We start from the raw sequence: 12669 nt of genomic DNA on the forward strand, positions 1-12669 counted from the left end.
AAAACAGCCTTCATGTCAGCGCCCCCCTGTGACTCAGTGGGGTTGTAAACAGTTGGATAGCAATGAAAAAGATATATTACAGAACGGCGACACTCGCTCCTACTGGGAAGTATACTTAAACTTACATCTTGTTAATTTAAGCGATGTTACTTCTCATGATAGCTGCTGCAAACAGAGGTAATTACCACACACAATCTCTCTCAGTGTCTCTCTTTCTCTCTCTTGCTCACACGCACACACACACGCACACACACACGCACACACACACACACACACGCACGCGCATGCGCGCACACACACAGACACGCACACACACACACACTCACACAAACACACACACACACGTGCAGACACACACACGTGCAGACACACACACACGTGCAGACACACACACACACACTCACACAAACACACACACACACACACATTCACACACACACACACACACACACATTCACACACACACACACTCACACACACTCACACAGACACAGCCACACACTCACTCAAACACACACACACGCACATACGCGTGCACACGCGTGCACACACACACACACACATACACACGCGCGCACACACACACACACACACACTCACACACACACTCACAGCCACACACACACTCACTCACACACACACAAACACACACACACACACACACACACACACTCACACAGACACAGCCACACACTCACTCACACACACTCACACAAACACACACACACGGACACACACACACAGCCACACACACACACACACAAACACACACACAGCCACACACACTCACACACACACACAGACACAGCCACACACACACTCACACAAACACACACACACACACACACACACACACACACACTCAGACACACAGCCACAGCCACACACACACTCACACAAACACACACTCACTCACTCACTCACTCACACTCACACACACTCACTCACACTCACACACACACACACACACGCACATATGCACACAACCTTGTTACTCCAGTAAGTGCTGAAAAGCAACGCAAGCCTCCGTTGCTAGTAGCAATGAAGGCTTGAGCTGTATCAAAGCTAGACGCTGAATCTGTGGTGTAAGTTCCACTCACAAGAGTGTTTTAGGGACGAAAATCAGAAAATGTCTTGAGATAAAACCCTGAATGATGTGTTAAGGTGTGGTAACCGTATCATAAGCGGCCTGTTGAATTATTGGAAAATAATGCACACCTGAGGTGTAACTGCCGCTCCACAGCGGGTCATGACCACATTACCACCTCTGGGTGTGCATTGTTTTTCAATAATTCAACAGTCCGTCATGAATTATTCCTTACGTATAATTGGCACACTTTCTTTTTAATCTTGTATTTTGCGTGCTTTATTATCATGCAGTAACTGGCAATAACACACTGGCATAATGATTGATGTAAGCAGTCATGAAATCAGACAGCGTCCCCTCGACGTCTGAATTTGTCAAATATCTGACAGCACTTTTTCAAGTGAAATTTATTTGTATAGCACTTTTCACAACAGGAGTTGTTTCAAAGCAGCTGTACATGAAATTACGCTATAACAGAAAATGAATGAATATAATGGCAATATTAGTTATTTATGTTTTGAACTATTAGTGGTTAAAATGAGTTAACTAAGTAATTGTTCTGGGTCAATGATTAAACAAAATGATTTTTTATGAACTATAACTTTTAGTGTTAAAGTCCTTGAAATCTCCTCCTCTGGCTTTATGTTTTATAATGATAAATATTGTGGAAATTCATGCGGTTGCTTCAGAACTCGCCAGGCCGTAAAGTCACGTACCGCTGCATCTGTACGATTATCAGAAAACCGGACTTGTAACATGGGCAGGGTCTCAACACCCCCAAGTGTCAGAACTTGCACCGTGTGCGCCCGGTCTTAGTGGTGGAATCAGCTGTGCAGAGGGATCAGTACTGATGTCTCACCTGTTGGGTGACTTGGAGACGCTGGCTGTGGATGAAACAGATCCACTGCGAGAACTACAACAGCTTCCTCTGTGCTGAGAAAGCCTGCCAGGAGAATCCACAGATGACCTGCAGGAAATACACACATGCTAATGTTTATTGATGCTCTGACAACAATTTGAGATGATTACCGTTCTTTTATGATTAAAATTCTTCGGAAGAAAATGTGACCCTGAAATGTGAACTCGCCAGTGCAAAACTCACCATCATACTGAACATTTGATAGTTTCAGAACAGTAAAGAACAGAACAAACATCACTCACCTCTTCTTCTGTTTGCTCTTGTCTTTGTGTTTGTTTTTGGGGCTCCCAGATCTGAAAGATGTGGAAAAACAGAAACATTAGATGATCTGTACAGAAGGAGTGCAGCACAGTTTCCAAACTGTAAAATCAAACAAATCTGAGATCAGCTCAGCGTTTACCTGTGTCTCCTCTTCCTTCTAGAGGCAGATGTGGACCTGAGACAGTGGGAATATTGGGTTAGATATTTGATTGTGTCCATCAGAACCACACCAATAACATCTGGAGATTTTGTGCTAAACGTTATTTGTTAAAGGAATATTCCGGGTTCAACACAAGTTCAGATCAATGGACAGCATGTGTGTCATAATGTTGATTACCACAAAAATTAATTTCGACTCGTCCCTCCTTTTCTTTAAATGTGTGTTCCAGTGAGACACTTACAATGGAAGTCAATGGGGTCAATCTGTAAACATTAAAATACTCACTGTTTCAAAAGTATAGACACAAGACATAAACGATATGTGTGTTAACATGATTTTACTGTGAGAAAATCACTTACTAACCGCATCTGTGGAAAGATATAGACAATTTTACAACTTTGTTGCCATGGCGATGTAATGTCAACAAACCCTAAAATGACTAGAAATTAGGAATTAAACAAATTTACAGCTCAAATAATACACAAGTGCTTTTATAAAACTATAAGCGTCACATTTCTGACTTTAAACCCTCCAAAAATGGACCCCATTGACTTCCATTGTAAGTGTCTCACTGGAACACACATTTGTGCTTTTTTTAAAGAAAAGGAGGGACGAGTCGAAATTAATTTTTGTGGTAATCAACATTATGACACAAATGCTGTCGACTGATCTTAACTTGTACTGAACCCGGAATATTCCTTTAATTTAAAGGAATAGTTTAGCTAAAAACCTTCAAGTTATTCCAAACACTTATGACTGTTTTTCTACCATGAAATACAAAAGGAGATGTTTAGCAGAATGTCAGAGTATTGCAGTATTTTCCATGCAATGAAAATAGACTGGACTGGGTCTGTCAAGCTCTAAATGGGACAAAACACACCTCTTATGAAACCATTCCTCCAAATCTCATTCAACTGAAATATGTTCACTGTTTGTTTTCGTCATTCCACGGATAAGAGCAGTCTGACTACTGAAGACAGAAAATTCTGGAACAACTTGAGGGTGAGTAAATTATGATAGAACATTAATATTTGGGTGAACTGTTCCTTTAATCCACGCACACCCACTGCGGTAGAAATAAACGGGGTCAACAGAAGATCAAACCCCTCTGCATGATGGTTTTGATCTCATTGATTGGACTATGTTCAAAGGCACGCAACATGTGAAGAATACACAGAATATGTTGCATCATCTGTAACTCAGAAGGTGAGTGGATCACATTATGATCACGAGATCTACAGGACCAATGCGCATCCCAGAAAGATCCCAGAGGAGATCCGTATTGCACAGAAGTGGCACTTTCATAGTATTCCTAACACTGTGTTCTGGTTGAATAGTGTACATTTTATGAGTTAACATCAAAAATAAAAATAAACAATATCTGACCCATCATTGTGAGCCTGGCAGGAGGTTGTACAGAATTCAGTTAATGTGTGTTTATGTGTTTTTTGTTTAAAACGGCATGCATACTTTTTTATGCATAAAAAAGCAGCCCCAACAAACAATCGGTATCGGCAGATGTTGTTCTAAACTGGATATCGGTATCGGCACACAAATTTTGTCTCGATGCATCCCTGGTAGGTCATGATGTCATTCCATGCATACAGAAAAAGAGTGTATTTACTGTATTCTGCAGACCTAAAAGAAATATATAAAACATACCTTTCTCTTTTGTGTTTCTTGCTGCTTTTCTTCCTCTTGTCTCTGCGGGTTGGAGACGGACTCTCAGCGCTGTGGGTCACACAGAGAACAACAATACTGATGATGAAATGTCTCACACATACTGGAAACTTCACAAACATCAATTTATTTTGTGTATTGACATTTTGCAACAAAAACACACGCTCTCACTTCAAATGCATCACCTCAAATTAGCTTTTGTGCTGCTTCTTCCACCTCTTTACTAAATACCCCACCACTGCCAGTGTTTTGAATCCTCATGTATTCTCCACGTATTTGTTTCTCTACTACATGAGAGACTATCACACGTCTGTCAATCTCAGCTCTGCCTCTCAGATGTGTAATTCAAACTGAATCTAAGCTCATATGAATCAAATCACTCAGCACAGCTTGACTGACTTACAGTCAGTATAAGAAGGACAGATACAATATAAGAAGGAAGAAAAATAAGAGAAATCGCAATAGGTCGAGAGCCAATTCGCATAAGTCTGGCCTGGTCGTTTTGCAACCAACCTAAAAAGTATTGTTTTTAACATGATGTGAGCTAAAGATTCCTCAGAACAAGCAGGAAAAAGATGCTTGACCAATCAAGAAAGAGGAAGAGCCAGAAATCAAAATGCCATACTATATAAGCAACTTCCTGGCAGATACTTTCTAGTCACTCCTTTCTACTTAAATGGAGATAGACGGAAATCTCCAGAACTGTTTGCCAAGATTGCATTTCAATAATGGGTCAAATCACTAATACCATCGGCACGGCGACCGCTGGTCAAACTGATGCCCTACGCAGAGCTCTGAGATCTGGTTGTGGAGGGATGAGAAAGCGGAGCACAGGGCACGATGAGAAAGCGCGAGGTGATCAACTGTGTTCTGCGACTGCTACCAGGTCCTTGAATAACGTATAATAATGCGAGTGAGGGCAGCCAGTGGAGTTTCTGGTGCCCCCCTAGGGTAAGATGGTGCCCCCTAGGGAGTTGGTGCCCTATGCAGACTACGCAATGTGTGTATAGCGAGCAGTGGTACTGATCATCTGACAAATGTGGCATCTAATATTTTACTTCTCTAGCTTATTGTTGAAAGAAAGAAGGCACAACATTCACTCTATATGAGTAAAAATAGAGTTTCAACTTTATCAGATTAAATTTTCCTTAGAGAGTGAGTGTTGTGTGTTCTTATTGTCAAAGGGGAGCTAAAGAGGCAACAATTATGAAAACATTGTTGTCAAATTGATTGCTGATTTGACATGTTATTGAAGCATAATTTTGGCAAACAGTTTTGGAGATTTCAGTCTTTCCTTATTCATGTAGATTGAAGCTACACTTGGTGATGCCAAGATGGCCAGCAAGTGGACTGACTTGTTTAAAAGGACTTTTGTTAAACGAGATCCCAGATAAATACTCTTAATCTGATGAGATTCCCCCTTCTCTGGAGTTCAGCAGACCAGCTCTGCATTGCATTGAGTCACACAAACAAGACTGAAGCAAAGAAACTAACCGACTGTGCCTTCTTGCCTTCTTCTTTTTCCTCTTCTTTGGCCGAGGAGAGGGTGAACTGCTGGATTTCCTCTTGGATCTAGTGTGGAGGAAAAGACGTTAATGGTGATATATGCTTCACACACACTTCCTGTAAGTGCATCTTTCTCCAAGAAACTGCATGTAATTATGTGTGAGAGATAGTGTGTAGGTGTTGTGTGTTATCTAATTATCTTCTGTTTACCTGCAGTCATCGTAGGCGGTCGAGTCGTGATTGTAATACTCTCCATCCCAGTTGTAGTCTTCCTCGTAGCCGTCGGTATACGCAGTGCTTTCCACATGCTCTTCATCACCAACAGGAAGCAGCCTGACCCTGTGCATGCAGGAGGTAACGGTCAAAGATCATCACCTGACAATGCTGTATATGAAATGAGAGGTTCTGAAGTAAAACTTCTGCAGCAATCCAGAGTCAGTTTGTACGTATCTGCATCCCTCTACTGGTATTGAAGCTGGTACTGAGAGTCGTCAAATTTCACTACCGACTACTGAAATTTTGGTGTCATAATAATGTATAGCCTTTATTGAACATGGTTGATCTTACTGCAATAACCACCTATTTGTGGACTTCAGTTCAGCCTTCAATACCATCATGCCTGATCTTCTCTCAACCAAACTGACCCAGCTCTCCATGCCCACCCCAATCTGTCAATAGATCAGCAGCTTTCTGACAGATAGGCAGCAGCTAGAGAGACTGGGGAAACTCACATTCGGGACTCTCACTATTAGCACTGGTGCTCCTCAGGGATGCGTTCTCTCGCCACTGCTCTTGCCCATGTACATGAATGACTGCATTGCAAAAGACCCCACTGTCAAGCTCCTGAAGTTTGCAGACGACACCACGGTCATTGGCCTCATTCGGGATGGTGACAAGTCTGCATACAGACAGGAGGTTGATCAGCTGGCTGTCTGGTGCGGTCACAACAACCTTGAGCTGAACATGGTTCTTCCCACTATCCTGAACAGCACTGTGGCAGCAGTGGAGTCATTCATGTTCCTGGGCTCTACCAACTCTCAGAACCTGAAGTGGGACACCCACATAGACTCCATTGTGAAGATGGGTCATCAGAGGTTGTACTTCCTTTACCAGCTGAGGAAGTTAAACCTGCCACTGAAGCTGCTAACTCAGTTCTACTCAGCTGTCATTGAGTCTGTCCTGTGTACATCTATAACTCTCTGGTTTGGTTCAGCCACCAAATCAGACAGAAGGAAACTACAACGGACAGTCAGGACAGCTGAGAGGATTATTGGTGCCCCCTTGCCCACCCTCCAAGACCTGTACGTCTCCAGAGTGAGGAAACGTGCAGGTAGAATCACTCTGGACCCCACACACCCTGCCCACTCCCTCTTTGAACCGTAGCCCTCTGGCCGGCCCTACAGAGCACTGAGCGCCAGGACATCCAGGCACAAGAACAGTTTTTACCCTCAGGCCATTTTCCACATGAACAATTCAACTGCTTCAGGATAGTGCAATAATGTAAATACACATAGGCACCAGGCAGTGGTGGCTCAGTGGTTAAGGCTCTGGGTTACTGATCAGAAGGTCGGAGGTTCAAGCCCCAGCACTGCCAAGATGCCACTGTTGGGCCCTTGAGCAAGGCCCTTGACCCTATCTGCTCCAGGGGCACTGTATCATGGCTGACCCTGCTTAGCTGGGATATGTGAAAAAAAGAATTTCACTGTATATGTGCAAATGTGTGATAAATATAATTATTAATTAATTATTATAATTATATCTCACGTACATTAAAATCAATAACTGCACATTCCTCTACCTTGCACATACATTACCACTTGCACATGTGCATATGCCATTCTGTTATATGTCCTACAGGTTGTGTGCAACAGACACAAAACCTGTAAATTGAGCTGTTCTTCTGTGGAAATGTCGGCAAGCAAATCAGATCTCATAATGTAAACTGAAACACCTTTAGTAGTTCTAGGCTCCATTAAGTCTCCTGAACTATGAAAGGATAACTTTTGATAAAACTGTCCTCTGGGTGACATCAACATCCACTTATCCACTCTATAAGTTATTTGTCAGAAACTGAAAAAAGGTGCCGATAGAATGTGATAATGAGAGTGTCGAAAAACAGTTTATAACTTTAACAGAATTTCCACACACACACACAGAGACACACACACCTATGGCTTTGAACAGATGCGATGAATAATGCTTTGTATAATCTCTCTTCTCATTATAAACTCTTAACTTATCCTCATTATCTGTCCTCACAAATCTGCGAGCGTCTTGATTAATTTCAATCAACATTTCAATATTAAAGGTGATTTTTTTCAAAGTGAATCTGCTTCTTAATGGCATGAAAACTCGCAGCAGTAAATGTCAGCATTGTGCTTCTACAACAGGGCTTTTTTGTAAACGAGAAAGTCATCAGACAGAAGAGAGCTGTGTACTTTTGTACTTTGTGTTGTGTAATCCCTGTTTGTAAGTATGTTGTGATTTAAGCACATATCTAAACAAATGTGCCTCACTCTTGCTGTGTGATCAAACATACAGTATCATAACCATAATCTGCAAACACCACGCAGAGACACAGCTTAACTTTTTACCTACAGTACTGTGGAACAGAAGGGTTTTCTGACTGAACAGGTATACAATGGAGCAGAATGGTTCTGCAACCAAACAGAAGGGTTTTATCGCTGTACAGCAGGGGTACTCAACTTTGGAAAGCCAGGGGGCGGAAAGCAGGGTCCTTTTAGCCTTGAGGGCCGCACTATTATCATTTTTTTATTAATAAAAAAAAAGGATTTTAATTACTTTTTTATATTAATGAGGCAAGTAGATTATGCTAAATTTGCTATTTAATACATTATGGACTAAGGTAATTTACAAGAATAAAATAAATATATATAGGTACAGCTTAATTATTGTAAAAGTGTGGTTCTTTGTAAAATAAAAACATGAAAATAATGATTGTATATATGCCTATACAATATGTTTTTTTTTATTTTTTAGATCCACACTTTTAAAACTAGGCTATATATATTGCAGCAGAATGCATCACTACAAATAAATAAAAATCAGTACTGTAATGAGTGGGCAGACTCCATGTGCAGAGTTTTATTAAAAAATAAGATCACAAAACAAATCGATAATCAAAGGTCAAGGGGCAGGCAAAGAGTCAATAATCCAGAAAAACAGGCAGGACAGGCATACAAAATCCAAGACAAATGGCAGAGACTTTAATCCTAAAAACAGGCAGGAAACCCAAAAAAGAGAGGGCAAAACAGGATAAATAACCCTCAGAATTGCAATCCAAAGAGTGACAAGACTTTGCAATGAACAAACTGTAAAACAGGGCTTAAATACACAGCAGTTGATTAGTGTGATGAGACACAGGTGATGTGAATGAGTCTGTGTCAGTATTCGGGGGAGGAAGACCTCTGATGGTTATTTCGTGGTATTGCAGTAGAGGATGTTACAAGTACGTTCATTTATTTTGTGAAATGTCAATATTTATTGCCATATATAGAAAGAAGAGATTATCTGTTCTGTTGTCACTCTCAAAGATTGTCATGAGACACTGGCTACCTAGTGAACACACACACAACACCGATATATCAATACTAGCCCAAAAAGTGCTTCAATGAGAAATTCTTACCATCTATGATTACCTGATTTATAGAGTTATCTTTAGGTTACTAACACAAATAACCAATAATAAAGCATTAGGGATAAGATGGGATTTATTGCAGGATAAACCTTTTTTCCTGTTATCACTGTTCGTGACGCGCATATATCTCTGTTGAGCTCTTCAAACGGGTTTGTCACCAGACACTCGCACTGTGGCAGTGATGAGCAGGTGTGGAAGAGACAGCAGACTGACGTCGCACTCATGTTATAGTTTATAATCAGATTTATATTTGTATCTTTGAAGTTTCATTCATTCTTTTGCCATTTATTTTCCTATGTAACGGTCCAGTAACTTAACAATACTGAAAATTACTGTGAAGGCTCTAGAAAATTGACACCTCAAACTTCATGCACGTTAATAATTATCAGCGTGGGCCACCTGTTGAGTACCATGGGTGTGTATCATCTGGTACCAGTATCAGATTCTATGAGTGCTATATTCTTGAGAGGTTGGGTGGAGAAAGATAAAGTCCTTTACATTAGACTGCTGTTGTTGTGTCAGGAAGGTGATGGAAGAGAGCTGGTGAAATCACAGTCTCTGGACTTCTGATAAAAGGCTTGCACCCACATTATTTCTAGATTTCTATTTATTTTCTGTATGTTATATTAGAGGTAGATGGATATATCGGTTTTACAGATTAATCAGTGCTGATAGTTGCTTATTGGAACTATAGGTTATCTGCAAAAAATCTATGCCGATAGCTGCCGATAGTTTTTCTTTTTTTCTCATCAATAAACCTAACCTGGTGAAATATATCTTTAAAAAATCTGGTGATTATTTAAGCTAGAAAAGCTTAATTTGGTAAATACTTGCGTATACTGTAGCGCATTGTAATGGAGCCTAGCGTCTGTCATTTCAAAATAAGAGTCCCCGGAGTATTTTGGCCTTGTTTCAAGTTAAAATTGCCGCATTACGCACCAAATCTAAATTTTTCTGGTCATTATTGCCATTTTGGTTGCATAATAAACTGCTATTGGGATGTTATTCTTTTAAGAATCTCGTAGCCTCAATGTCTGTGCCCGTCATAGTGCTGAAAGACTAAGACATGTTTTATCATTCTATACATTTATTTAAAAAAAAACTATTGGCCGGCTAAATACATCTAAATAAAATAAAGTAATAGAATTCTCCCTTGAGTTCATTTAGTGAACCACGGTAAGGAAGAGATTTGAATATTTTTTAACAAGATTTTTACTGTACTTTACATCTTGCGTTAAACCGTTTGAATCTTCTTAGTGACGGTGGCTGTTTGGTCAAAATGATTTCTCTCATTGGAAAATAATCACCCTTGAAAACCATTTCAGAGCAAATTCAAGCCTGTTCTCATTAAAATGATGTGACTGTGGCTACATTTTTGCCAAATAAAATTACGTAGTTCATTGTGGCAGTTGAAATGAGGTGAAATGTCCACTGTGTGGCGCTAAAAGCGAGTTAAATGTTCCCCAAACAGATGAGGTTTTAAGGTTAATGCTCTATTGAGTTTTAAATCAACAAAACCGACCTCCCTACCCTAAACCTTCAACCTAAATCTAACCGATAGTGTCAGAAAAAGCAAATGTGAGATGAATAACACAATTAACATCATTCTGTGGTGCTTATATGACACTTTGGGTTCACGTGTGGACTCGTGTGCTCTTCAGGACTCGTATCCCGCTCCTTTACATCACAAGTGTAACGCTCTATCAGTCGAGCTGCCGCACAATTTGATCACACTCAAACAAGCTTGTAAATGTAGTTGATTATGTAATACAGACATTAAATCATTTAGCAAAAATGTTAGAAAAGTAACGTGGTTCTATAAGACCATCCATTCATCGATCCATCCATCTTCGAACGCTTATCCTGGACCGGATCGCAGTGGCAGCAGACTAAGCAAAGTAGCCCATACATCCTTTTCCCCAGCCACATCCTCCAGCTCATCTTGGGATCCCGTGGCGTTCCCAGGCCTGCTGAGACATATAGTCCCTCCAGCATGTTCTGGGTCTTGCCCTGGGCCTCCTCCCATTTGGAAATGCCCGAAACACCTCCGCAGGGAGGCATCCAGGAGGCATCCTAATCAGATGCCCGAAGCACCTCAACTGGCTCCTTTCAACGCGGAGGAGCAGCAGTTCTACAAGGAGGCAGCCCCACGTTGTTTATTCAGGCTAAGCCCGCCTGGGCCCCATGGATCAAAGAGCGGCCACCACGTGCTTGCCTGTAAGCTCCACTCCCGGGCCTGGCTGCAGGAATGGGCCCCAGTTTCCCTGTTCCGTGCGAGATCACTTTTCTTCCTGCTGGGCACATCATAGGGGAGCAATTTGCCAAGGGAGACCCTACCAGGAACCAATGCTCCAGACAAAACAGCACCCAGGGTCATTGGGGCACGCACACCCCTCCACCACGATGAGGCGGCAATCCACAGAGGGGTCTGTGACACCAGTTTGGCAAATACATAAATATTGAGATAATCGGCTATATCGAAAATCATTTTTTTAGCTATATTTCCCAGTTTAGTACAATGATAAAATCAGCCAGCAGAACCGTTCCGTGATCCAAGATGTTATTGGCGATACTCTCTGTCCTGCATTATCGTTAATCATGGTAATATAGTGTCACACACTGGCAGAAAGGTTACACGATAAAGGAGTTAACACACACGTTATTCAATTCCGTTTGGGAAATAAGATCAGTCAGGAGCGGATCAATCGTTCACTTATTTACACATCAGAGTATGAGAGCTTTACTCACGGTGGGCGTGGGTGCGAGCCATCTCGCATTATCACTCCCTCTTTCTCCATCAACATCTGACGAAACGTTCCAACCTTCTGTCTGATTTCCTCTTCAGAATACCTGCAAACAGAGAGAAATAACGATTGTTGAGGAGAGACGTGCTATTACTTTTCTAAGTGACTTACTGTGACCGTTACTGTACCGTACTAGATGGTAAACTCTACGGTACCTACTGTACCATGAGACGTAACCAGGTACCATTTTTGAGGTTTTGATTGTTTTGATTTTATAAATAAAAGGGGGGAAACCTTGTGAAAGAAATGCTGCAAAGTTTCAGAAACATGGAGGCATTTAAACGCCTTTAAAAGCCTTATTAAGTTTTCATCAGGCAGTTAGTGAAAGAGACGCATGAGAGTGTGGCGAAATCCCTCTGGTGCTGGACTGAGACCAGGTTACGATCAGTCATCGGCCGCTCACATATGGTGGCAGCCCTAAAGGCATATGCTGCATATCACCAACATTAGTAATCCAACTGCCAGCCAAAAATGCTTTGCTGTTGATTTATAAGCCTATAAGCTATGGTTCGGTAGGAAAGTGCCATACATTAAAGAGATAGCACTATAATACAGAGTCAATTGTTCTTCTGTTGTTGTTTTGCGTTCCACTTT

At 41.3% G+C, this 12669-nt stretch overlaps 1 protein-coding gene across 1 annotated transcript in view; it reads right to left on the reverse strand.

Annotated features, from left to right (window-relative positions):
• LOC127433314 (serine/arginine repetitive matrix protein 3-like) overlaps positions 1–12669 on the reverse strand; it is a 93105-nt gene that overhangs the window by 24508 nt on the left and 55928 nt on the right. The window contains exons 3-9 of the mRNA XM_051685101.1: positions 12020–12121; positions 5824–5952; positions 5602–5679; positions 4090–4158; positions 2407–2442; positions 2249–2299; positions 1947–2054 (exon numbers count right to left, since the gene is read on the reverse strand). Of these exons, the coding sequence (XP_051541061.1) occupies positions 1947–2054; positions 2249–2299; positions 2407–2442; positions 4090–4158; positions 5602–5679; positions 5824–5952; positions 12020–12121 (573 nt within the window). The remainder of the gene's footprint in view (positions 1–1946; positions 2055–2248; positions 2300–2406; positions 2443–4089; positions 4159–5601; positions 5680–5823; positions 5953–12019; positions 12122–12669) is intronic.

The sequence above is a fragment of the Myxocyprinus asiaticus genome, chromosome 4 (genome assembly GCF_019703515.2).
Source record: "Myxocyprinus asiaticus isolate MX2 ecotype Aquarium Trade chromosome 4, UBuf_Myxa_2, whole genome shotgun sequence".
In the NCBI taxonomy this organism is placed as follows: domain Eukaryota; kingdom Metazoa; phylum Chordata; class Actinopteri; order Cypriniformes; family Catostomidae; genus Myxocyprinus; species Myxocyprinus asiaticus.